The following is a 27,793-nucleotide window of genomic DNA, read 5'->3' as shown; positions in this document are numbered from 1 at the left end:
AAAGACGCTCAGCGCTATAGAGTCACATCACAGCATGGTGCGACTAAAAGAGCTGTTTAATGGGCAAGGAGTCTAGGTGTAAGAGGACCCATCTGTAGTAGTGTACTTGGATGACATCTTGATATTTTCCAAGAATGGGGCAAGCATGTATGTGGACCGCTGTCTCGACTCAGAGTTAACCAGCTCTGCTTCAAATTGGTGAAATGTTTATTCGAGCAAAAGGAATTGGCGTTCCTGGGATTTATTATTTAGGGCTCAAGTTTCCAGAAGAATCCAGATAAACTCTCCACCACTGTTAATTGGCCTCATCCGGCTGGGTTTCAGGCAATACAGCGCTTCCTGCTCACTTAGGTCCTGATTCAGTACGGATCACTATTGCAATTGCATCAACGATTACGCACGCAGTCTCACTGCGAATATTTGCTAATGATTGCAATCGCAATGTCGTCACATCCAAACATAAGGAAGCCCACTTTACCTTACACACATCCGTAATACTTACCAAGTCTACGAAACCATTGCTAACATCGAGTACCATCGCAGCCTCACGCACACATGCACAAGGTCTGACCTTACTCAGAAATTGCTACACTCCTTGCACGCAGTGAGCCCAAGCTGTGTATGGCATCGCAGTGGCCAATTTATGCATGCCCCTGCAACGGCATGCAAATGCACTGGCATGCCTGCGTTTCGCCGACAAGTCACCACTCCCAACGGCCACTTCCTGTCAGTCACTCTGCAATGGGTCTGCGTAGTCACTGTGATCGCATTCCAATCGCAGTGAGACCTTTGCGCACTGCAATGCATGCTGTGAACGCAACAATCGGCCATCTGCGTGCATAATCGCAGTTGCAATCCTTGCTGAATCAGGCCATTAGTTCAGCTAAAAGGCCTATACTTGGTGCTGAAGCATTATAAAGGAAATGTTCAGAATGCACAGGTTCCCCAAGGACATTGTCTCAGACATGGGGTGCAGTTTACTTCTAAATTCAGACTACCACCTCCAGAGTAATAGTCAGACGGAGCGAGTGAACCATGATCTGGACAAGTTTATTCGAATGAATGTTTCAGCTAATCATGATGATTGGGTCTCCTTGATGCCATGGGCCGAGTTCACTCTAATAGTCTATTTCACGAGACAATCTCTACTTTTCATCCAGTATGGTCTACATCCTGTGTTACCAGAATTACCAGCCCTTGTATATCGGTATCACTTCCAGTCATCCATAGTGCGGTGAACTGTTTCTTCAAATTCTGGATAGAGGTAAAGAGGAATCTGTTCAACGCCTCTTCTAGGTATAAGCTATTTACGGACAGGAAGAGGAAGACTAGGTCCTGGTGACAGAGGGCCCGATTCAGACACGTTCGCAATGCTGCGTTCGCACGCAGCTGTCCCCAGTCAAAGTATGCAAATCCCGCTATTGCAAGCCCACTATGTTTTGCCGTGCGATTGCGGTATGAAATTAGACGCCCACCAGCCTGACACAAGACGCCCACTTGCCCTTAGTAACATACGTGATCTCCAGGAAGTGTATTAAACAATCGGCCAACATCAGACTCATACGCACTAATTGTGGTTGATCATACCCTACCGCATGCACTGTGAATGCTGCTGTGTGTATTTTAGCCATGTGACATGTATGCTGATGCTGCGTCTTAATTATGTACGCCCCTCAAATGGCGTTTAAACGCACAGACAGGTCTCCGTTTGCAGCAATCCCCCCCCCCTGTTACCATCGACCTTCCCCTGTCACAACCCACACTCACTCATGCTTGCGGAGTGTCTGTGTATTGGCTGCGATCGCTTCCCGTTCGCAGTGACTGGTTCGCACACGCCTTATACGCGTGCGCAGATTGTAAACATCGGTCGCCTGCGTGCTAACGCAGCCTTGCGAACAGGTCTGAATCAGCCCAGAGTCTGGTTGTCAACCAAACAATCTGCGTTTGAAGGTGCCCACGATAATGTTTGCTCCCAGGTTCACTGGGCCCTTCCAAATCCCCCAAGTGATCAATCTGATGACATACAGCCTGAAGCTGCTTAGCACGCTTAGGATACCGAACGTCTTTCATATCTCCCTCCTGAAACCACTGGTTTTCGACAACTTGACACCCTCCTTCAGGTGTTCCAGTGAACTATCAAGAGGAGTATGAGATAAAACAAATTCTGGACCCCAGAATTTCTCTAGGTATGGTTCATTTCCTGGTGGACTGGAAATTATATAGACCTGAGGAACGCTGTTGGGTCAAGGCCTCGGATGTTCACTCAACTCCCTTGGAAATTCCACCAGAAGTTCCCTGGCATGCCACTTGTGGGGTGTTTGACCACCCCTAAGGGGGGGGTAATGCCACAGTGTGTCGGACACCGGCACTCATTAACTGGGTCTGGCAGGGCTGGTCGGCGGTTTGGCAGCGGGTGGGAAGTCCACGACACCTGCCGCTGTGATCCTCACCTTGCCCCTGGTGTCTGGCTGCAGTGTGCAGGTGGCAGCAGCTTCCCTAGGGGTGTGCGCGCCAACATTTATGAAAATTTAAAGGGTCAGAGACACCAAGCGTGATGTCACATTTGGTGCAAGGAATTGTACTCCTCCCTATAAAATGGAGTCTCCGAACACTAGACACTGCCTGAGTATAGGTTCACACTTACTTCAGTGTTACTATTTACAAGATATCTGTACTACTCGTTCCTGACCTTGGCATTACACCTGACCTTAAGCCATCTCATCCCTGGTACTGCACTTGGTGATTCCGGATTGACCTTGGCTATTCTCAGTGACCTGGTTTCGTCTGATCCCTGGTACCATATCGCCTGTCTAGTTCTGACCCGGTTTGTTGACTACGCTTTGTATGCCTTCCCAGTGTACACCAGCACCTGTACTAGGGGGATGCAGTCATAATCCTGACGACGGGGATTCCGGTGCTCAGAATGCTGGCGCCAGAATCCAGACACCTGTCAGAATCCCGGTGCCGGCATCCCAACTGCCGGAATCCCGAAGGTAAGTAGTGGGGGAGAGTTAGGGTTTAGGGTTAGGCCCTAGGGGCAGGGTTAGGGTTAGGCACTAAGGGGGAGGTTAGGTTTCGGCTCTAGGGAGGGAGGTTAGATTTAGGTACCGGGGATGGAGGGATAGGGGTAGGGAAAGGGGGAGGGTTAGGATACTGACCGAAAGGTGTCGGTATCCTAACCCTATCGGATGATATTCTGACCACCGGGATGCCGAGCACCGGCATCCCTTACCCAACCTTAATAGGGAACCTAGTCAGAGGGCCGCGACCTGCATGTCGGGCACAGCTAAGTCCAAACCTCCTTGTGGGGATTCCTGGTGAATACTTTCGGCCGGCATGTTAGACTCCACACACCTGTACTGGGTCATAGCCAATTTCAAAGTATAGGCAAAGCATCGACTAACTATTTGTGAGTTTGTGACACCTTAACAGAATGACCTTTTTCTAGACTAAATATTATTCTGTTCTATTCAGTTACTTAGCATATCTAAATCATTGTTACCATGGGATATTGCAGAAAGTTATTACTCAATGGCATTATATTCATAGTTTAATTACCAAGACTGATGATAAATCTAAAGCAATATTTTACGAGAGACAAGTGAATTATCACTTTGTCACTGTATTTACTACATTTGAGACCCTTGAAATTAAATATATCTCAATTTTCAAAAGGGGCCTTTTTTTCAACCTCGAACATTGTTAATAGAGACAGAGAGTATATACATGCTATACCATTCCACTTGTATAATAATTAAGCTGCATACACACACAATGATTTTTTGAACAATTATTGTTAATGATATCGTTCAATCGTTGAAAAAATCGTTCATGCGTGTTCACGTTTGTAGTTCACTCAGACTGACCAACTCAACCATTTTCATTAAGGGAATATGTAAAAATCGTTTGTAGTTCATAAAAATTGTTCATTACACTTTAAAAACTGACTGATAATCTGACAGATAATCGTTCAGAAAATCATTGGTAACAAAATCGTTGTGTGTGTATGCAGTTTAAGAAAAGTTCAGAAAAGTGCATTATAAATAAAATGATTACACAACCCAACAAAACAATTGTTTAGTTGTCAAGGATATTTGAATAAATTTACAGTATTTTGGTGTTGCTGTATTCAAAAATGAAAGCTTTTTTCAGATTGGCTCTATTTCTTGAGATAATGGATATATTCAAGCAGTGACAGTTGCAAGGTGGGGGCTGCAGCCCTTACCAAAACTGCCAGAGGTGGTGCCGTTTAAACAATAAACTTAAGTCTGCTCCAAATGCTGCTACGGGGGAATGATCATTAAACTCATCGGGGAAGGATCAGATGGGTCTCTGAGTGATTGACAGGTGCACCAGATTAGCCCACACTCAGACTCCTGTTTCAGCTAGCTTCCATTGGCCAAGTAATGTTTAAACGGCATATCCCCTGGCAGTTTTAAGGGCTGCAGCCCCCACCTTGCAACCACCACTACCCTCAAATAGCAATAACACATTCTATAATGTGAGACACTTGAATATTCTACTTCACGATCATTCAAGAATATTCCCCCTCCGTATATAAGTGATCTGCCACCCAACTAGCATTCATTTGACAGTTGTCTATTGTGTGTCTATTGTGTTTTTCTCGTCCATGTATCTCAAAAATTAGAGCCGATGTAGCAAAACCGATGTTCTATTTTGAAATCAGCAACACAAATGTTACTATTTACTACTAAGTTTATTATTTATGATTATTATTTACTTTATTGCAAAAAAAAATGTACATACAGAAATAACAATAAAAGGTATAACAGACACACATTATATTACTAGTGCAGCTGTATTGCAGTAAAACCTTATTGTCTGTGACAACATTTTAGAATAATGGAGACATCATTTGATTTATTAGAAGGTGATTTCCTAAAAGGCACAACAATACAATATTTGAAAACAACATATTCAGGCCTTTGTTTATTTAGACATATTATTATTATAATTTATATGGCGCCACAAATGTTCCGTAGCGCCTTACAAAGTACGTAAACAAATAGGTCATAGGCAAGCGCAGGGAGGGTTTCCGTCTGTCTGGAAACCCCCTCCCCAGCCCACACCATTACCACAATAGAAATAGTAATATAATAGAATTTTATTAGTGCTGTATGTTCTTCTCAGTATCACAAATGAAATAATTAACACCACCTGTGGATCTTTTAACATGTATCAGCCAGTAATAAATAACCTGTGCACCAACTAGGAGATCTGGAAAACATTCACTGTTAAGGATGTGCTGCTATAGAGCCCAATATGTACGTACATATATGTCCAGGGCAGTGCTAGGTTCTTCTGCTGCTCACCCAGACTCCAGGACTTGCATTAATGCTCTGGAATGGTGCATACATCTAAAATAAAAAGATTCAGCTCAGGCAGGATGGCCCTACTGCTGCATTTAATGGCTTATTGTGATTGCTGGTCCTCTATATGCTGGAATTATGACACACAATACACTATGTATGATGCATAGTAAAGCTGGCTAAGTGCTAATTCTACCCTCTTCATGGACTGGCCACACTCACTCTAAAATCAGGAATTTGGAAACCCTCCCTCTAAAAATCCTGCGTTTGCCACTGAAATAGGTGACCAGTGACTTACAGTACAATACAATGCAGGATAAGGACATGGATAATATACATTGTTACATCAGCAACCATAACACCCACATAAGCAGTAGAGCATAAGCAACCAAGTGTTAGGTGCCCTAGTGGGGAGTAAGAATTAGCTGAAAGTAAAGTAGGGAGAAGCACAAGAGAGTAGGGGGCCCTGCTCACAAGAGCTTACATTCTAAAAGGGAGGCGCAAACAAACAGGTGTGACACAGATGGGGAATAATAAATAATAAAGCACAATATATTTTAATCACAGGTTCATTTGCATTATTTTTTTCTCGTTTTTTTAATTTAGCTGGATTTAAGAAAAAAATAAATAAAAATAAATGTCACAAATTGAAAAAAATCTAAATATATAATAAGGATTAAATAAAGTTATATTTTTAAGCAATTAAACCAGTGCACCACAGCTGGTGGCTTTTTCTTTTAATCTAGCATCTGTCCAAAGTTCCAAGAATATGCCAGTTCCTTACATGTCCGTGCTCACACGAGAATTGCCAGTATTGTATTGCTTCTTTAACAGTATTCAGTTTGAACAATTTGCAACAATGCCTCCAAGATTTTGCCTGTGCTGCTCCTCACCTTTGGAACTCCCTCCCTCTCCCCATCAGACTCTCCACCGCTCTACAATCATTCAAATGGGCTCTCAAGACCTACTACTTCATTAAAGCCATCCAGCTCTCATCCTAACTTGCTGCTGCATGTTCCTTCCTCCATGTCTACCCCATCTGTGTCTCACCTGTTTGTCTGCCTCTCCCTTTTAGAATGTAAGATCTTATGAGCAGGGCCCTCTACCCTCTTGTGCTTCTCCCTACTTTACTTTCATCTACTCCTTACTCCCCACTAGGGTACCTAACACTTGGCTGCTTATGCTCTACTGCTTACGTGGGTGCTATGGTCGCTAATGTAGCAATGTGTATTATCCATGTCCTTGTCCTGCATTGTATTGCAGGACAAGTCACTGGTCACCTATTTGTTTATGTGCTTTGTAAGCCGCTGCGGAACACTTGCGGCGCTATATAAACAAATGATAATAATATTAATAATGCAAGTGCCAGGAAACAAAGAATGTCACCATTGATAGCAAAGCACCAGTGATGAAGATGTGCATCAAAGCTGATAGCTACCATTTTTAGCAGAACATTTATTTATATAGGTTGTGCTTTGAAGTGACACTGCAAAACATTGGGTAGAAATATCATTCTGTATATAAAATTACACAAAACAAGAAAATACCATACTCCGCATCAACTGTCATTTGCTGCCTATAAGACAAAATGGAGGCTTCAACTACTCCAAAAAAAATGGCCCATATTGGCACAAAAAAAACAGTCTCTTAGAGATTCATAACACTTGTATTCAAGAAATGCAGATGAGTCTTACTTTTAAATCACTTTTCAATGTATCCCGGCTTTAACCTTTTTCCCTTTTTGTGCGCTTCAAATATTAGTCCTTTGATTCACTCCATCATAAGCGAGTATCTTATTTCAAAGGTAAACAGAGAAAATAGGAAAAATAGTGCAGCATTGCCAGGAACATGAATAAAATGTATTAATACATCACACTCACATATAAAGTCACCATGAGGTAGGTTACAAAGAGTGGACACCCCAAAGTGATGGCTGTTTTCTTTGGGGTGTCCGCTGTTTGTAACCTGCGTCCTGGAGACTGTGGAACTTGCACCTAATGCCATCCGGGTAACTGACCTAGGCGAGTGGGAAGAGGGACTCCTATACTCATAGTGGTGATATGCTTTTATTGATATTTTATATGTGAGTGTATTGGATGAGGCTTGCTGGATAAATTCCTCCACTTTATGAATACCTTTTTATTGCTTCTCCATCCAGTTCCACAAACTTCTTGTATATTGACAAATGGTAGACCAAAAAATTAGAAGATATATCAAAACATAAGGCCTGATTCAGCTTCAGACGGAATTGCAAAGCTGAACGCAAGCAGCTTTCTGTTGCAACACTTGGGTGGGTAATGGATGCGAACCTGTATTTGTGATTGGCAAGACCTATTACTGAGTCTAACGTGCCGGCGGTGTTCACCTGTGACTCCCGTAAGGAGGTATGGACTTGGCTGCGTCCGACATGCAGACCCCCAGACTAGGTTCCCCAATACAGGTGCTGGTGAGCTTTGGATGAAGCATAGTATGACGAAGACGTACAACGTAGTCGACAGACCGGGTCAGAACCAAACGTACAAGACGGTACCAGGGAACAGACATATGCAGGTCATGAAGGATAGCCAAGGTCAAAACCGGAATACCAAGCGCAGTACCGAGGGCCATAACATGTGTGATGTGGCTGGTGCCGCCACACACAGCGCAGTGTGCCCTTGGGTGGAACCGGCCGCCCACCCCAATTTCTATTTGCCGGGATACCCGCTGCTCTGTATATAAGCAGCGGTGTTCCCGGCTCCATTCCTTCACAGCAACCCTGACGGCTGCCTGCCTGTTTCAGCCGAGCACTAAGAGCTGCACCCAAGCCGGTCCCTACAGTGGCCGGAGACCGCCCTCCGCTCACCCATGGTCGCTGCCGCGATCGGAACTGAGCTCCAATCGGGCAGCTCTACTACAGCAACTTTATGGTACAAAAAAAACATTGGCTATAGGGGAGCTGCTGCACATACCCAGCCACAGCAGCTCTCCCACAAGCCTTTGCGGAGCCTGTCCCATTACCACAGACTGCTCCGCCTATAGCCCCTCCACGGCCCGGCCACACCTCCAGGACATACTCAACAAGCAGGCAGCAGCCGAAACGCATGGGGACGCCAGCCATGCCACAGTCAAGCATCAGGCAGCCAAACGGTGGAGCAGCAGGTTAGTGTTGGCGGGCGGATGGACGGACGCTGGGGCTGAGAGACACACACTGGGGCTGAGGGGAATGGGGCTGAGTGACGCACTGGGGGTGGTGGCTGGGGACCGGTGCTGAGGATTGGGGCTGGGGACTGATGCTGATGACTGGGGACTGGAGCTGAGAGACTCACACTGGGGCTGGGGGGGGGATAAGGCTGAGAGACACACTTGGGCTGGTGGGAATGAGGTTGAGAGACACACAGGCAGCCAAACAGAGGGGCAGCAGGTAAGTGTTGGCGAGTGGATGGACGGACACTGGGGCTGAGAGCCACACACTAAGGCTGAGGGGAATGGAGCCGCACTGGGGGTGGTTCCTGGGGACTGATGCTGAGGACTGGAGTTGAGAGACGCACACTGGGGCTGGGGAGAATGAGGCTGAGGGACACACTGGGGCTGGGGGGATGAGGCTGAGAGACACTCTCTCCCTGGAGGAGAATGGGGATGCACTGGGGCTGAGAGACTCACACTGGGGCCAGGGGAATGGGGCTAAGACACACTGGGGTTGGGGGAATGAGGCTGAGAGACACACTGGGGATGGGGGGATGAGGGGAATGGGGCTACACAGTTAAGAGACCACACTGGGCCCGAGAGACGCACACTGGGCCTGAGAGACGCACACTGGGCCCGTGGGAATGGGGCTGAGAGACACACACTGGTGTCGGGGGAATGGGGCTGCACAGCTAAGAGACCACACTGGGGCCGAGAGACGCACACTGGGCCCGTGGGAATGGGGCTGAGAGATGCACACTGGGCCCGGGGGAATTGGGCTGAGAGACTCACACTTGCCCCATGGGCTAAGACACACTGGGGTTGGGGGAATGAGGCTGAGAACCACAGGGGGGCCTGGGGATGTTGAGATGTAGGGAGGTCTGTAGTAACACAGGGGGGCCTGAAGAGATAGAGAAATTGTTTGATCAGGGAAATTCACATTTTGCCCTGCACAAAAACTTATGTTACTATACTGCTTGTATGGAAAGGAGAGACGTTATAACGTGTCTCCTGTCCAGTCTCCAAATAGTGGCAAAAAATGAAGTGAGGAGTCATTTATCTTGGCGCGCAGGCAGCGTCCAGTACAGTGACAGTGTCACACTGTCCGCCCTCAGTCCACTCCAGACATGGTCATCAGTGTCTGTGCCTGGTCAGAGTATCATTGACTAGGTGAGTGCTGACTACATATGGGAGTGAGCTCTGTTGATGAAGAAGGTGAGGGGGATGGGGGAGGGTATTTCTACTTTGTGGTCTAAAGTGTAAGGGGAGGAATTTTATTGATTGGCATAATGTGTATGGAGAGTTACTACTGTGGTCATAATGTGTAAGGGGCATTACTACTGTGAGGAGTAATGTATAAGGGACACTACTGCTGTGTAGCTTAAAGTGTATAAGGGACACTACTATTTAGTGTAATGTGAATAAGGGGCACTACTGTGTAGCATAATGTGAAAGGAGGGTACCAGAATGTGACCATGACTTTTTTTTTTCGTGCGTGCCTGCGTTGCGCACTGTCCCTGTTTACACTATGGGGGGGGGGGCGGGGCACCAATGCTCTTTTTGGCACACGGCACCAAAATGCCTAGTTACGGCTCTGGCAGTACCAGGGAACTGACAAAATTGGGTCACAAACAAAGACAAGGCCAGAATTGAGTAATGAAGTCACAATCTGGAGCTCTGGAGTAAGGTTTGGGAGCCCATACTCTACTGGAACTAGAGTGCTCACCGGGACTTTATTATATAGACAAGGCTATAATTTAGGCGTCTCCTGTGACGTCACCAGGAGGCATGTATGGCCCTTTAAGAATCTCCACTAAGTGGCCGTGTGGCCCTATGGGAGCCACAGTCACCATTCTGAAGCCGCCGGGAAGGAACACAGCTTGCCCCTGACAGCTGCAATAGAAGCGCTGCCAGTCCCGGTACTAGGATACCGGGATCCGGCGTGCTGTGACACTTTGCAATTCCGTCTGAAGCAATTATGGTAATCAGCAGGAGGCATCACGTCTCCTGCTGCATTACTTATCCGAGCTGCGTCCAAGGACACAGCATTGTATAATCTGCGGAAGCATTGGCCGACTAAGTGACCCATGGGGTCACGTAATCCGGCCGCCACAGATGAGAGAAAAAGGCCAGGAAATCTCTGTCAGCCAACGGAGATCCTGGCCTCTCCCCCCCCCCCCCCAACCTGCCCCTGTTTCGGGAAACAGGCCGTCGACAACGCCTATCCGCCCACAAACGGCAGCAGATTTTCAATCAATGACAGTTTGCTGCCAGTCTGTATGCGGGATTGCAGACCCGTTCTGCACATGCGCAGAACGGGTCAGGCACCTGCGCAGATTCCCAACCATCGGGAATCTGCTTTCAGCAGTGCTGTAACGTGCCAATTCTCAGTATTTTGTAGAGCAAGAAGAGGCCCAGTGTCCTCCCTTAATCCACCTCTGGTGCCAGCGCAATGGAGACTGTTACATCTGACAGCCCCATCCAGTAAAAATCAGCCTTATTCTTATTGGCTATTGTACAGACTGTGGCTGAAATCCGTCCCCGGCATGTTTTTTGTGCACATGTCATAGGGGCATGGCCTCATGGCACACCATTTCTAAGCATGCCAGCAGAGCAGACCTTCAGGAGGCGGAACTGCTCGGTTAGGCCTTCAGATGGCCAGACCCGACCCATCAGGCTATCTGCCCTTTTGGCATTTGCCAGAATGGCCTGGTGTCCAGTCTGGCCTTGGTCATGAATTTTCTTGGGACAGCCTCAGTGGTGCCCCAGCTTGAGCAGCAGATGGCTGGCTGTGTGGTGAGCTGGGTGGTTGGTTATCATTATGCTGTCGCGATGATTGGCCGATTTGTATTTGGAGGATTAGGGCTGTTGTCCTATCCAGTGTTGGACTGGCCCACAGTTGTACAGGGGAATCCCCGGTGGTCCCCATTGCCGGAGACACCTCTTTTAGGGCTCAGTAAATTGGTAAAGCAGCACCATGGATGAACTTGGGTGATTGGTTTGTTTCTATGGAAACTACACCAAGGTATGGCCCCTCCTTCCAATCAGAGTGAGTATTCCTGACACACCACTCTCCCCTCCTTTATAAAGGGGCCCTGTTCTTTGCATGTCCTCTTTAATAGTTGGCCAAGTGCCTCTGTGATGGCTGGCTACTCCCCTTAAGCTTGGGTCCCTACCACTGCATTCCCTGGTGGGCCCTTCTTGCCCCAGTCTGATGCTGGTCTTATCTGTCCCATTTTGAATCTGGCCCTGTTGGTAAAAAAAACTTGGGTTATTTTTGAGATTAGATAACCAATGGAATGGAAATACATGGGTTCCCCCAACTCTTAAGCATTTTTGGACATAAGTTCTGCTGGTGCATAATTTATAGGATGGTAGGAACAAAATTGACAAAACTGGCAAAGTGTCCGGTTTCTTTTTGACAGAATCTACTTATTGCAGTGACAGACTGGCAATAATATTAGGACTATACTCTACTGTCTAGTCCAGTGGTTCTGAACTCCAGTCCTCAAGTACCACCAACAGGTCATGTTTTGTGGATTTCTGTAATCATGCACAGGTGATTCAATCTATGTTGCTGGGTCAGTAATTATGCCACCTGCTTCCACAAGCAGAAATCCTGAAAATATGATCCGTTGTGGAAACTTGAGGGTTAAGGCTGAGAACCACTGGTCTACACCATTCGTTACCAAACAAAGAAAAAGCCAAGTGTGCCAATTTTAAGTATTTTGAAGAGCAAAAAGAGACCTTCTATTTTTCTGGTCTATCATTTGTCAAAATACAAGAAGTTTGTGAACTGGGTTTGAAATGCAATAAAAAGGTATTCATAAGCGCCCGCAAATGTCGCTACTTGGTAGATCGAGAAAAATTTTCATCCTAGAGTACAACAGGCCGGCCATCTAGATTATAACAACATACAAAAGTATAACTAATGTGTTCTGTTCCAGAACCAAATAGAACACTTCAACGCCTTCAAAATAACTGAGCCAAATTTTGGGCTTCACTCATCAGATAAAGACTAGGGGGTAAATTTACTAAAGTGAGAGGTTTTAGAAGTGAGTTTTAAAAGTGATGTTGCCCATAGCAACCAATCAGATTCTACTTAACATTTAACTAGCACCTTCTAGAAGATAATAGCTAGAATCTGATTGGTTGCTATGAGCAACATCACTTTTAAAACTCACTTCTAAAAACTCTCCCTTTTAGTAAATTTACCCCTAGGCATCAATGCAATCTCTACATTCTGTCCACAATCCTCAATGTTCCACATTGTCATTGGGAATTCATAGTAGTAAGACATGTGAGCCTGACCTTTAACTCTTTAGTATTCCCGCTAGGCTGTTTTAATGGGGTGCCGCACCCTGTTCGATTTTAAAGGGGCTAAATGCACCTTGCCCTTTTAGCGGCGCCACGCTAAAACTGCTTGCCCTGTATCCCCTTTTTGCCCTGTACCTTCCCAACTCACGGGCCGCAGTGTTCAGCGGGTTGGAAAAGTTGTGGTGATCGATCACCGCCATGCATGTCATCTATTCACCATGAAGAGATAGCTTGGGGGAACCTCAGCACCTCCGTAAGTGCTGGGCATGCCCCCTAGAGTGACAAATTGTGGGCCTGTCGGCTCTTGCATAAACTCCCTGTCTGCCCTAACTAAATCTTATTAATTTAGTTTCAGAGACTCTTCTCTTATGTTGGTAACATAGTAGTGAGTGTACATTTGTCAATTGTTATGTTAAATAATATTGGATGTGAAACGCGTTGAAGTTATGGATTTTTTTCCACTATCCATTTTTACATCCAAGTGTGCTGCCGACAATCATTGTTTATTGATTGTTTCATTATTTTGCTGACCACCAAACACTATATCTATATCCAGTAGCGGTATTACCACCCACTATAGCAGCCCTGACTGTCATAGTGGGATCCCCCTGCCACAAAACAGCACTATCGCTATTTACAGTGCTCACTAACAGCAGCCAGTACTGTGACTGCTGCACCCCTTTCCCACCAGCAACGCTATCACTTTCTACAGCGCCTACCAAAAGCATCCGGCTTTGTGACTGTGTGTTTTCCCTGCCGCCAGCAGCGCTAACACCATCATATTGCTTGCTTGATCTCTCTGTCCAGGGGCAAATTTAAGGGTCAGGCTGTCTATTATTGGGGGCATTCCCCCCCTTCCCGGATTTTATACAAACCTAATCTTTCAGGCTCCTGGACCGCACATGCGCACACTCCTGAGACTCCCCCCTGATGCATCATGAGGGATTTAGTCTTTGATCTGTGTCCAAATAGCAGCGGCTGAATTGGGGCTCTGAAAAGCTCTGGTGCAGGGGGTCTGCTGTGCCAACCCCAGCTAGTGGTGCCCCAAGGCACATGTCTAGTGGGAAATCCAGCACTGACTCTGCTGCCAACAGCGATATTATCACCCATAGCATTTAATAACATCAGCCAGTACCGTGGCTGTGGGACTCCTCTGCAACAAGCACGGTCTGTTGGAGCCTGAAAGGCCAGAGCCACAACCTACATACTTGTCCCTATGAAGAAGTAGTAGTAGTTTCTGCATATTGGATTTACTCTGCTGGATACTAACTTACTTTTCTACACTTGATTATTTACTACATATTAGCTACAATTATTGACTGTCTGAGACATTATATTGACTGTCGGATATATTATTTAGACTGAGGTTTCCATTTTGGTTTTTATTATATTTTAGCCACGTTATATCAGTACAGGTTGCTGTTTCATTACCACTGACTGTGTTTTATATTGTTATTTCCTACTCCCGGGTGTTACTATCTCCTTAATAAATGTTTTTTATTGTATTGTTTCAATTTTGACTATGATTGTAGTGCCATCTTATTCTTTGTATTGTTCTGGTTAGTGTTGTGTTGGCTGCAGTTAGTATTATACAGAGTCAGTTGTGGACAAAACACTGTGTAGCACCAGGATTACCTCTTGCTTGTTAAAATTATATTGGGCTGGCAAAGGGATCACAGTGCTGGGACCATTGGCTAAATTCCAAACGTGGCTTTATCTGCTTAGGCAATGTTCTCCCAGTGTTTGCTTGGGTTTCCTCTGTTTGCTCTGTTTTCTTCGGATGATCCAGAGACCTACTAGTAGGTTAGTTATCAGCTCTCAATATGAACTGTGTACAGTATGTGTGTGTAAGGTAGGAAATTTAGATGGTTAGTTCTAGTGGGACAGGGACTAATGTGAATGATTAAATAGTTTGTGTACATCACTGGATAATATGGTGCTGCTGATGTAAATAAATTATAATTATTAGAGGTTTTAATATATACTAGCTGTTGTCCCTGTCATTGCCTGGGTTTTTTCTAACTCAGAGGTGGACGCTAATACGTACGCAGCCGCGCATTCCCACACAAACACAGCTGTGAAAATATGCTAATGTGTGCAAAGATCACCCGAGCATAAAAATGGCCACTGCTGCCTTCATACTTGCATGCGCGATCGTATGCATGCTTAGATATCGGTAACATCGAAGGACATCGGCGGCCATTTTACCCTTGCGGCAGGTCTGACCTGCCGCAGCCTAGGGAGCTCTTCTGCCATGCAGGGTTGCGTATGCACTTGCAGTGGCTAATGTATGCATGTCCATGAAACGGCGTTCAAACGCCCAGGCACGCCTGCGTTTCCTTAACCACCCCCCCAACAACACCCCCAATTGGTCACTTCCAGTCAATCAATCTGCAATGGGCTTATGTGGTCTGTGGGCTCGCACGGCGTTCGCTGCGGGATCGCACAGCTGCCTTCGCGCACTGCGATGCATGCTAAATGGCAAACAATCTCTCAGTCTGCGTGCGAATTGCAATAGCGTCCACCTCTGTATCAGGCCCTCTTTTGGAAGCCGCATGTCTTCAATAGTTTCGGACTATGGATTTAAAGGGAATTGATATTAAATAAAAAACACGCAGCTTAGTAAATTTGTTACCATCTTTCTATTCCCATGCTATCTGTTCACAATCTCACTCTCCTCTCCTCAGGGGTGGGTTGGGCCGTGGGGCAGAATGGCATCTGCCCCCTGGACTGGAGCACTTTTAGGCTGGAGGAAGGCAGAGGATGCTCACCAGCCACAATCAGTGTGACGGGGCAGCATTCTTTACCTGCCTAACGGTCGCTAGCTAGGTCCGGCCCTTATTCCACTGCCAGGTGCTAGCAGTGTGCACGGTCATGTTGTGGTTGCACTTCCCAGTAATAGCAGTGTTGATTGTTGGATGGTGCTGGCTATTTACCAATAATAGTTGTGGGAGTATCTAAACACTGATTGGTGGATGGCTGGTACTATCAACCAATCAGGGGAAAGTGCAGTGCAAGCGTGTTCACACACAACCACTGCCAGAGACTGAATGGCGCAGCAGCACGGGAGGAAGGTAAGTGTATTCCCCCATAATTCTCATTTTAAATGGCTCTTTTATCACATGGATTGGGGAGGTTAGTATGGGTCAGTTCTGGGACTGAATTTCGTTGATGGAGGGTTGTCAAATCTGAGATTGAAAACAATTGAGGCAGGAAGGTGTGATTTTCAGATCTGGAGTACTGTATGTTTGCAATTGGGGCAGGGGGGTTTGTCAGGTTTCAGTATAATTATAATTGAGGGAAGAGGGAGGCTGTCAGATGGGTATGATTGTTAATGTAAGAAAACCATTGGGAAATATAATTTATTATTTATTTTACCAATATAGAGTGGTTGCCATTTTGCTGATTTTGTTGGTTTACATGTAGCAGATTGTTTGTTTTAATGTTTGATTACATGTGTTTTAATTTCAAGTTAGTAATATTCTTATTTACTTTTAGATATATAATTGGACTTTACTTATGTATATTAATCCTACTACTTACGATTTGTTATGGTTTGTGACCAGTGCCAGTGCTTACATTTATATGCTAATTTTAGATAGTTTGGAGAGTTCCACTCTCTAGGCATAATGATGGTTAGATGAAATTGGGTACATGTGCTTCACTTTGCGTGTACAGAAAAAAAAATTCACCTGTATATAGTTTTATACATCTTGCGATGCACCTGTTCCTATACTTATGTTTGGTTTATTAATAATCATCATCATTAGTTCCCATCAGCTTGCACTTGTGGTGCAATAATTTGTAGGTGCTTTGTGTGTGAAGTGTCAGTTCAGGCTGCACAGGGACTTTTCTTTTTCATCTGCTGCCAGTTTATGCCTGGCTACTGAGCCGGTCACCGGAAGAAGTCCTCCACCTTGCAACACAGAAGGCCCATGTGGCTAGGAGAGCTTTTGGTGGACATGGGGACATTTTTTCTGTAAAATGTTGGTGTACCTTAGGGCCAACGTATGCACGCTCCAATGTAGTCACATAATTTTTTCTTTATTTTACTTTGTTTAATTTTACTTTATTTCATTATATATATTATATATTAATTTTTTTTGTGTGTATAGCAAATGGTTAAAATCAGCCTGGTTCTCACCTCACTCATATATATTATGGTCTATGTACTAAGGCTTGGAGAGAGATAAAGTACCAACCAATCTTGACTGTCACTTTACAGGCTGTTTGAATAATGACAGTTAGGCGCTGATTTGTACTTTAGCCCCATCCACTTTATCTCTATCCAAGGCTTGGTACATAGACCCCCATTGTCACTTACCCCTCCATGTGAAAATACTGCTAGGCCATTTATGAAGCATGTGTCAAGTTTCTTCTGTTAAGCTGACCTCACACTGCATGGTTGTGCAGCTGATCTGATGAAATGGACAGTTAGCAGAGCAAAGGTCCGATATTCCCCCTTCCTCTACAGCCATGGGCAAACGTTTTGAGAATGACACAAGTATTGATTTTCACAAAGTCTGCTGCTTCAGTTTTTATGATGGCAATTTGCATATACTCCAGAATGTCATGAAGAGTGATCAGATGAATTGCAATTAATTGCAAAGTTCCTCTTTGCCATGACAATGAACTTAATCCCCAAAACAACATTTCCACTGCATTTCAGTGGAAGGAAGTTCTAGGCAGTGCTGCACTTCCCGATGCTGGTGGCCCTGCCCCCTCTAAACAGCACCATGGCATCATGCACTATGGGGCTGGCCCAGGGAGCTCGGAAGCCCTGTTACAGCAATGTTCACTAAAACAATTATAATTCGGGTGTATAAAGATTTCAGTCAGAAAGATATAAAACAGCTACTTCCTTTTGTATAAATACTTTGCTGCTCTTACAGAGTATATCTGATAAACTCTAAACAATAATACAGATTAGATGTTATTTCTAAATAACAAGGAGCGCAAATTAATATCAAGACTCAGTATTTAATAAAAATGCATACATACACATATAAATCTAAAATTACTTTGTACGTTTATGTAAAAACACAATATACTGTACCACTTATACATTCTGATATTGTATGTATACGAAGTCATTCTGATATGGTGTATACAAAGTGCTAAGAAGAAGTATCCTTATTTGATAGTAATACAGAGTTCAATATCCGAAGAAATTTATTAGCCATTGTCTCCAAAGAATAACGCAAGCTGTAGCATAAAACTCCACATCCCTTTTAGTTTAATAGCAGTCACAATATCCAGACCCACAGCTCACAGTGAAAAGCACTTCATAGTCTATATGGAATCGGTCGAGGAGCGATACATTTAGGGAGGTCGGTTCGGGGCGAACTTGGTGCTGTATGGCAGATTTATAGATGATTTATTTATAATTTGGAAAGGGGATTTAGATTCTAGTACACTTTTTTTATCACATTTAACTCTCATGGTTTGAAATTCACTAGTAATTGTCATTCATCAAATATAACATTTCTAGATATAGCATTACATGTTGCTGGAGATACCATCTTAACCACTACCTATAAGAAAGAAGTGGATTGCAATAAGTACTTGATCTTTAAGAGCTACCACTATAAACCTTGGTTAAATAACATTCCCAAGGGGCAGTATTTAGGACTGAAAAGAAACTGTACAGATAATATGCAATTCATTCTACAAGCAAAAGTACTAACAAATAGCCCGACCCTTGTAAAGAGCATGCCAAAATCCCAGGTCGATGCACATTCACGTGCTGGGTATAACATATATTTTGCCCAGTGCTTTACTGCTTCTCAACTCCAGTCCTCAAGGACCTCTTACTGTACATAATTTACTGATCGTCACGCCTGAGGTTTGGAATTGGTCGGAACAGGCATGGGAGGCTGAAGAGGAGACTTGGGAGGTGTGGCTGAAGCTGGGTGGCCTGAGCCAGGGCTTCCCCATGTATAATGTGACGAGGTAGATGAACTGTTGAGGATGATGGGCCCGAAGGTGAGGACAGTAATGTAAATGTCTTTATTAAACAGCAGGTTGGAGTGAGAACTGGAGATGATGATACTGAAGAGATAAGCAGAATCAGATTGGTACTGTTGATGCCGGTTTACTGAGTAGAGGCGGTATAAGACCAGAGATACTGAATTGAAAAGCTGGATCGGTTTGAGAACGATGTTGATGAATTGAAGAACTTGATCGGTTTGAGATCAATGTTGAATATATCGGATGAGACAGATGTTTGAGGATACGGGATGGAACCGATATTTTGAGATATCGGATGAGACCGATGTTTAAAGATGTCAGATGGAACCGATATTGGAGATATTGGCTGGCACCAATGGAGGTAGATATGAACAAGTATCTGTGGTAAAACAAGACTGGAGTACTAGATGGAATTGGAGACTTGACTACCAGACTTGGAACTGGAATTTTATGGACTGGAACCGTTCAGATCCAGAGTACCTGGGAGCTCAAGCACAGAGCTGTAACTTCAGCAACAGGGGCCAGTCAAGATAAATAGAATTTAAAGGGGTGGATCCCATGGATTAGATGCTGCGATCAGCTGGTCTAGGAGCAGCGCTCTGAGTGCAGGAAGAGTGTCAGATGACCAAGTCCAAAATCACTGTGCCCATACTGTGGTTTTGGAGGGAACTCTGGCATGCAGCTTGTGTACCGTCATGCGGAGGCGACACGCTGTGAGCAAGGGGCTGCACAGAGCCATCTCCATGCTCTGTGACAGGACACTGAGCAGATGGGGCAGGAGCAGCATAGAAAGACCTCAGCACCAGCTGGGAGTCATGTGCAGTGTGAGCGAACCTCTGTGCTATCCGGGACTGATACACAGCAGACACCGGGAAAGTAAGAAGGTGATTTATCGGGTCCGGAGTGTGACACTGTAAAATAATTGGCACCACCTGTGGATCTTTAGAAATGGGATGCACTTAAAATCCCGACGGAGGTGATCCGGCAGTCAGAATGCCGACCACCGGAATTCGAAGGTAAGTAGCGTGGTTAGGGAAAGGGTTTGAGTTGGGGGTTAGGCACTAGGGGGACGGTTACGTTTAGGGTGCGGGGAGGGAGAGATTAGATTTAGGCACTAGAGCGGAGGCTAGGGTTAGGCACAGGGGAGGGAGGGTTAGGGTATTGAGAGGGTTAGGGTACTGACCGATAAAGTGTCGGTATTCTAACCCTGTTGGGATGCCGGCGTTGGGTTTCTGACTGCCGGGATTCTGTACCCAGACCTTTAAAAATGTGTTAGCCAGTAATGACTACACCAGTGTGCCAAATAGATCAGAAAAACATGAACTGATAGAGGTCCATGAGGTCTGGAGTTGGAAAACACTGTTAAATTAACATGGATGTAATAGATGACACTGTATCTATTTCTTGGGTTACTAGTTATTTCCTTCTGTCTGGAGTATACGTAAAACTGCAATAGTTACAGGATGCATTACAGTATAATACACGTGTATCTAGTGTGTGTGCTGAACCTCAGAGTTTGCCAGCTGTTCTGCCCTTCCCCCCTCTTGATCTGTTGTCCCTCCCGCCACCTTCTGTCTGATGCTCCGTCCTGTCCCCCGCTCTGACCCACCCTGACCCCCTCTCTACCGGCTGTCCTGACCCCCGCTCTGTCCCACCCTGACCCCCTCTCTACCTGCTGCCCCCACCCCCCCTGCTCTGTCCTACTCCACCACTTTTCACTTTGTCCTGCCCGACCCCCTCTCCCCTCCGTCCCTATAGTTACATGTGTTTTTTCACGTTTCCTGATAGTCTATGGTCTATCCCATCTCCCTAGCAGTGGCAGCTGTTAGGGCACGCATCCCAGCTCCACCTGCGCATGCATGTTGGAGACTGGACAGACTGAGCTTTATTATACAGAAGAAGCAAACAACTGCACTCCTTTTGGTCTAGAAACAACTGAACTAGTTTATTGTGCACATCTGTTCTGCAACCTTTTGGTTAGCTTAGTACACTTTGTCAGACTCTATAATAATATCAAACAAGCAAAACAAAAGGGTAATAAACTTACTCAAATGTTTTTAGAACAGATGTGCAAAATATACTAGTTTTGATTATTGCCTCCAATAAGGTGTTTCCTTTATATATACAGGTTGAGTCTCCCATAGCCAAATACTCTGAAATACAGAATTTTTTTTGCATGACTTGAGATGGTGAAATCTCTGCTTTTTGATGTTTCTATGTACACAAACTTTGTTTAAGGCACAAAATTATTAAAAATATGGTATCAAATTACCTTCAGGCTGTGTGTGTAAGGTGTATATGAAACAAATGAATTTTATGTATGTTTACAAACTTTGTTTAACCACTTAACTGACGAATACTTTTCCTAAAAAACGCTCAGAAATTGTTGTTTTTTTTATGACTGAATTAGGTCAAGAACATCTTTTTAAAACTTGTCCAACACGATTTTATAAAAAAAAAATATTTTTCTTGTGGTATACTGTAATGATGGCCATTGATAGCTGTACCATCGATGGCCGATGGGTTCAATTATCAATAGAAACCTTAAATTGTTTGAGACCACAGCCATCAATGTTTCATTAACATCAGTTTGCAAACTATAGATGATTGGTGGCTATCCCTAGTATAGTATATTGTATACAATCCCTAAGCGAAGGCCCCATATCGAGTCTTGATTGTACACGAGCGCCATAATAAAAATAAAATAACATAACATCAATGTTAAAAATAAATAAAACCGGAATATTTTGGATGTGCTGTGACGTCATGACGTGACCTGGTGTCATGATGGCACTGTGTCACTGTTCCATGACTGCCGGCATGGGAGTGGCTTTGCAGCCATTCTCTCACCAGCTGCTACTCTTCCACAGCATCAGAAGCCCCCTGCGGGCGCCACTGGACCCTCCCACACCCCTGCCGGACCCTGCCACTGGACCCTCGCACACCACTGCCCTGGGTGCTTCTGAACCCCGCTATGCTAGCCGGACCTCTTGCGGACAACGCCGGATCACCACGCACCCCGTCAGACATGTTTTTTTTATTATTTATATATATATATATATATATATTTATATATATATATATATATAATTATTATTTATTAACAGTTTCTTATACAGCGCAGCATATTCCATTGCGCTTTACAATTGGAACATTAATAGAACAAAACTGGGTAATAACAGACAGATATATAGGTAGGAAGGCCCTGCTCGCAAGCTTACAATCTATAGGGAAATAGGCATTGATACACAAGGATAGGTGTTATATATTGCAATTTGGTCCAGCCAGACTGCAGAGTTTCTTGGTGGGCTGCATGATCCAGTCACACAGGCCAAATGTTAGGATGATGTGAAAGAAAGACAATGTGTGAGGTTATGTGTGGACTGTGAAAGGAGATGCAATTAGACATGGAAGCTATGAAAGTTATGTGGGCAGTTCTGGAATCTGATAAGCTTGCCTGAAGAGGTGAGTTTTCAAGGAACGCTTGAAGGATTGGAGACTAGATGTAAGTCTTATTGTGCGTGGTAAGGCATTCCATAGAGTGGATGCCGCCCAAAGAAAGTCCTGTAACCGTGAATGGGCGCAAGCAATGCATGGGGATGAGGGACACAGATCTTGTGCTGAGTGGAGAGGTTGGGTTGGGAGATATTTTGAAATGAGTGATGAGATATATGTTGGTGTGGTTTGGTTAATGGCCTTGTGTGTAAGTATTTTGTATTGAATACGGTAGAAGACTGGCAACCAATGGAGTGACTGACAGCGGGGCAGCAGATGATGAACGTTTGGCAATTAAGATAAGCCTCGCAGCTGCATACATAATGGATTGTAATGGCGATAGCCTGTTTTTGGAAAGACCAGTAAGGAGACTATTGCAATAGTCAAAGCGGGAAATAATGAGTGCATGGATTACAGTTTTTGTAGTGTCTTGTGTGAGATAGGATATCATTTTAGATGTTTTTTTAGATGTGTGTAACATGATTTTGAGACAGATTGATTGTGGGGAACAAAGGACAGTTCAGAGTCAAGGATGACACCAAGGCAGTGAGCTTGTGGAGCAGGGTGGATTGTCGAGTTATCAACCGTGATCGAGAGATCAGGTTGGTAACTGTTATTGGCCGGTGGAAATATAACTAATTCTGTTTTAGAAATATTACGTTTCAGGTGGCGAGATGACATGGCAGAAAGACATTCAGTGACACGGACCAATACAGATGGTGATAAATCTGGGGAGGATAGGTAGATTTGAGTGTCATCCGCATACAGATGGTACTGAAATCCAAAAGAGTGGATTAGTTTGCCAAGAGAGGTGGTGTAGCTTGAGAAAAGCAGAGGACCTAAGACAGAGCCTTGCGATACTCCAACTGATAGAGCTAGCGAAGAGGAGGCAGAGTCAGAAAAACGAACAGTAAAAGAGCGATCAGATAGGTAGGAAGAGAACCAAGAAAGAGCTGTGTCCTTAAGACCTAGGGATTGTAGTGTTCGTATGAGAAGAGAGTGGTCAACAGTGTCAACAGCAGCAAAGAGATCGTGAAGAATTGGGAGTGAGTAATGGCCTTTAGCCTTGGCAGTGACCAGATCATTTGCTACCTTAGTCAGTGCTGTCTCTGTGGAGTGTTGGGAACGAAAGCTGGACTGAAGTGGGTCCAATAAGTTGTGTGAGTTTAGAAAGTGTGTGAGGTGGGTGTAGACAAGTCTCTCAAGTAGCTTGGAGGGGCATGGGAGCTGAGAGATAGGATGGTAATTTGAGAGAGTGTTAGGGCCAAAATATTGTTTTTTCAGAATGGGAGTAACCACTGCATGCTTGATGTGACAGTGTGCCGGACCTCGGTCATCTCTCACCGGGTCCAGCAGCACTGGTGCTCTGGAGGGCAGCGTGCAGGGAGAACCCGGCGCCCGCTGCCGACAGAGCCTCTTCCGGCTCTCTGTCCCTACCCTCGGCGGATTGCAGCAGGGAGATCCCAGCGCTGGCTGCTTCCGGCTCCTGCTCTTGCAGCTGTGTGAAGGTGACCACAGCTCCCCTAGGGGCGCGCGTGCCGTTCTGCAGAAGATTTAAAGGATCAGTGTACTACTTGTGATGACATCACCAGAGGCGTCTATGCTAGTCCTGCCTTTTTAAAAGGAAGTTGCTGGGAACAGTCCCGTGCCAGAGTACAGGCTCCATACCATACTCCAGCGTTCCAAGTACTCACCTGTTAGCCTGATCTTGACCTTGGCTTGTTCGTGACTGCAATTTTGCCTGATCCCTTGTATTGTTCCTGATATCTGGTTCTGACCTTGGCTACTCCCTGTGACCCATCTACGTCTGCTCCCTGTGGTACCGTTTCGTCTGTTTGATATTGAGCCGGCCTGTCGACTACGTTATTCTTCTGCACAACATCCCGTTCTCACCAGCACCTGTATAGGGGTGCCTAACCTGAGGGCCACGACCTGTGTGTCGGACGCAGCCAAGTCCAAACGTTCTTGCGAGGGTCCCTGGTGAATACCGCCGGCACATTGGACTCCGCGCCTCAAGCATAGGTCTAGCCAATTCCCTAAATACGGGCTGCATCCACAATCCGTCCGAGAGTTTGTGACACTTGAACAGTGATGGAAAGATACCGGTAGAGAGAGAGAGATTGCAGATTTTAGTTAGGGTTGGGATGAGCACAGTAGACAGAGCTTTACTGATTTGTGAGGCTATAGGATCTAGAGGAGAGGTAATGGAGTAGGAGGATGAGAAGAGTGTAGATACTACATCTTCGTTTGTGAGGTCAAATGAAGAGAATGTGTCAGAGGGTTCAGGTAGCCAATTTAGCAGGTCACTAGCTGATGAAGAGCATACCATTTCATTTCGGATCTTGTCAAACTTGCCGTTAAAATAGGAAGCAAGATCATGCACACAGATAGTAGCAGGTGGGTTGGGTGAGGGATGGGTAAGAAGCAGTTTAAATGTATCAAAAAGTCGCTTGGGGTTAGAGGCTTCAGCAGAAATAAGAGATTGGAAATATGTTTGTTTGGCAGCGTCCAGAGCAGCACGATAAGAGTTGTAGATAGTCTTATATGTGAGGAAGTCACATGGAGTAGGAGACTTTCGCCACTGACGTTCTACGTGAGAGTTTTTGTAGACTTCTTGTTAAGTTAGAATGCCACGGTTGATGTCTAAGTCTACATGGTGTGTGATGGGTAGCTGGAGCCACTTCAAGGGCTTTTTCTAGAATCTGGTTTAGGTGTGATGCAGCAGTCTCAGGAGAAGTGAATGCAGAAATTGGTGAGAGTCGTTGTTGTAGAGAGATAGATAGTTGTTGAAAGTTAATAGCATTAATATATCTGCGGGTTTTAGAAGGTTTGGTTGATTTCAATGACAATGAGGTTGATGTAATGGAGGAGAGTGTACAGGTGATAAGGTTGTGATCTGAGAGAGGGAAAGGAGCATTAGTGAAATCAGAAACTGAGCATCGTCTGGTAAATACAAGATGATGAGTAGAGGAGTCAGTCCATTGGGAAAGGCCAAGAGAGGAGGTTACAGAGAGTAGTCTGGAGGCATGAGGAGATTGTGGACTGTCAATGGGGATATTGAAATCACATACTATATATATATATATATATATATATATATATATATACACTGTACATGCATATACAGTATACTCATATATATGTGTATATATATATATATATATATATATATATACACACACTCACACATATATATAATATAGGGAATGGATGGTGCAGCACTCACTATATATATATATATATATATATATATATATATATATATATGAGGCCAGGGCTCTGCTGTTTATATATATATATATATATATATAATGTATTCATGGGCGGTGGGGCTTGCAAAAATGGGGGAGGGAAAGGAGGCGATCACTGTTTGGCCAGCGGCTGCTCCGTCTACTCTTTGCAGCCGCTGGGGAGCCGCGAACAGGGTGGGGGGGGAGAATAGGACAGCGCTGATAGCGCTACCTTCTATTTGCTATTTGCACGTCTGCTGCTCTCCCTTATCTGTAGCCGCCGGGCTGCTGATAGCTGGAGGGGGAGGGAGAGAAGGCCAGTGCTGTCAGCGCTGCCTTCTCTGCCCTGTCAAAAGCTGCCAGGCTGCTGCTAGCGGGAGGGGGAGGGAGAGAAGGACAGCGCTTCCTTCTCTGCAGCCGCCGGGCTGCTGCTAGCGGGAGGGAGAGAAGGCCAGCGCTGTCAGCGTTGCCTTCTCTGCCCTGTCAAAAGCCGCCGACCTGCTGCTGGCGGGAGGGGGAGGGAGAGAAGGACAGCGACGTCAGCGATGCCTTCTCTTTGCCCGGTGGCTTGCTGCTAGCGGATGGGTAGCAGCTGTGTTCCCGGCGGCTTGCTGCTAGCTGGTGGGTGCGCCGGCGCTGGGCTGTCCGATCGATCGTCCCACGAGGAGGGACAAAGTGTGCAGGGGGACCAAGAGGTCCCTCTGTGATTGGCGGCTGCTAGAAGATGATCTTCAAGCAGTCAACCACAGAGCTTTTCTGACTGGTCGTATCAAATACAAATATGTCAGGGAAAGCCCAGTCTGGTATGGTTGTATCTGATAGGACCATGCCAGGCAAGTGATTAAGGCACAAAATTAATACAAATATTGTATAAAATGACCTTCAGGCTGTGTGTATAATGTTTATATAAAACATAAATTCATTCTGTGTTTAGATCCCATTCCCAAAATATCTCATTATGGTATGCACATATTCCAAACTACGGAATATTCCGATATCCAAAATACCCCTGGTCCCAAGCATTTTGGATATGGGAGACTTAATTGTACTGTATATAGGGCCTGATTCAGCACGGATCGCAATTGCAACTGCGTACGCAGAACGAGCAATTGTCAGCCACTGCGCATGTGTATAAGCCGTAGTGCACGTGCGCGGCAATCGAACTGCAATTACGGACGCAGATAGGAATCCATCACAGATTGAGTGACAGGTTGTGAGCTCTTGGGGGTGGTGACGAGGGAGTTGTTGCAGAAACATAAGCGTGCCTGTCCTTTTGAATGCCGTTGCTTGGGCATGCATAAATTAGCCACTGCGATTTCATACGGAATTTGAGTGCTCACTGCATGCAACGAGACTTGCAATTTCTGCGATAGGTCAGATCTGCTGTAATTGTGCATGACGGGCCAAAGTGCTTCGATGTTAACGATGTATACGCAGTCCTGCGAGGTGTTACGTATATGTGAGAAAGCAGTAGTGGGCGTCTCTATGCTGGCTAAGCTGTGGCAGGCATTAGAATATTTTTGTGGATTAATTCCGTGCGATTATGCAGCTGCAATTGCAATCCGTGCTGAATCAGGCCCATAAATCAATTTGTGTCTGTCTTTAATTTATATCTGTTTTTTTGCTTTTCAGAAACACTGATTTACCAAAGGAAGATGCAGAATTTACAAAGAAACTGTTTGCTGAAATTATCTTCTTCTTCTTAGTTTCCTGGAGAACTTGTGGTGCCTTCGCTATTTTACTTGTATTTCTGCGCTATTTAATTAAGGTAACGCTTTAGTTCTTTACATATAAAACCTTCTAGTTCATATTTAGAAGAAAGACATTGTATAGATGTGCAGTTAGGCCACGCAATAACTCCTCCCAATGTTACTGCTGATCTAGAGTCTTTCCTTTTGTAATTTCTTGAGAAAACAAAATTACCTCCTTAAATTTTGATAAAAGCAAAATGTTTTTTTCCTGTTTGATTTCTAATATGAAAATTTTAACAAAGGTGGTTATTAAATAGGAGAAGGTGGTTTAGAAGAATTTCGAATGTTGGTGCTAAACAGCAGCTACTGTAGAATAAACCGCTAGAGTGTCACTTCACCCAAAACAAGCATATATATTGAAACATGAATAGAGGTAAATCATAAAAAGCACTATACACATTGATGTTATACTTGAAGCAAAAAGAGCATAACAAAGAAGCAAATATCGGAAATCAATATGTTCTTAGGGCCTGATTCATCACGGATCGCAATTGCAACCACGTACGCAGATCGGTCGATGGTGCGTACTGCGATCCGT

At 44.9% G+C, this 27,793-nt stretch overlaps 1 protein-coding gene across 2 annotated transcripts in view; it reads left to right on the top strand.

Moving 5' to 3' along the window:
* The window catches only part of PGAP1 (post-GPI attachment to proteins inositol deacylase 1), a 707,270-nt gene that overhangs the window by 565,381 nt on the left and 114,096 nt on the right, over positions 1-27,793 (top strand). For both annotated transcript variants that reach the window (XM_088456228.1, XM_088456226.1), the window contains one exon: positions 27,137-27,272. In XM_088456228.1, the coding sequence (XP_088312354.1) occupies positions 27,137-27,272 (136 nt within the window). The remainder of the gene's footprint in view (positions 1-27,136; positions 27,273-27,793) is intronic.

This window comes from Taudactylus pleione, unplaced genomic scaffold (assembly GCF_031769625.1).
Source record: "Taudactylus pleione unplaced genomic scaffold, aTauple2 ptg000690l, whole genome shotgun sequence".
Lineage (NCBI taxonomy): Eukaryota > Metazoa > Chordata > Amphibia > Anura > Myobatrachidae > Taudactylus > Taudactylus pleione.
The sequence above is the reverse complement of the archived record's forward strand: the minus strand, read 5'-3'. Positions and strand labels throughout refer to the sequence as shown.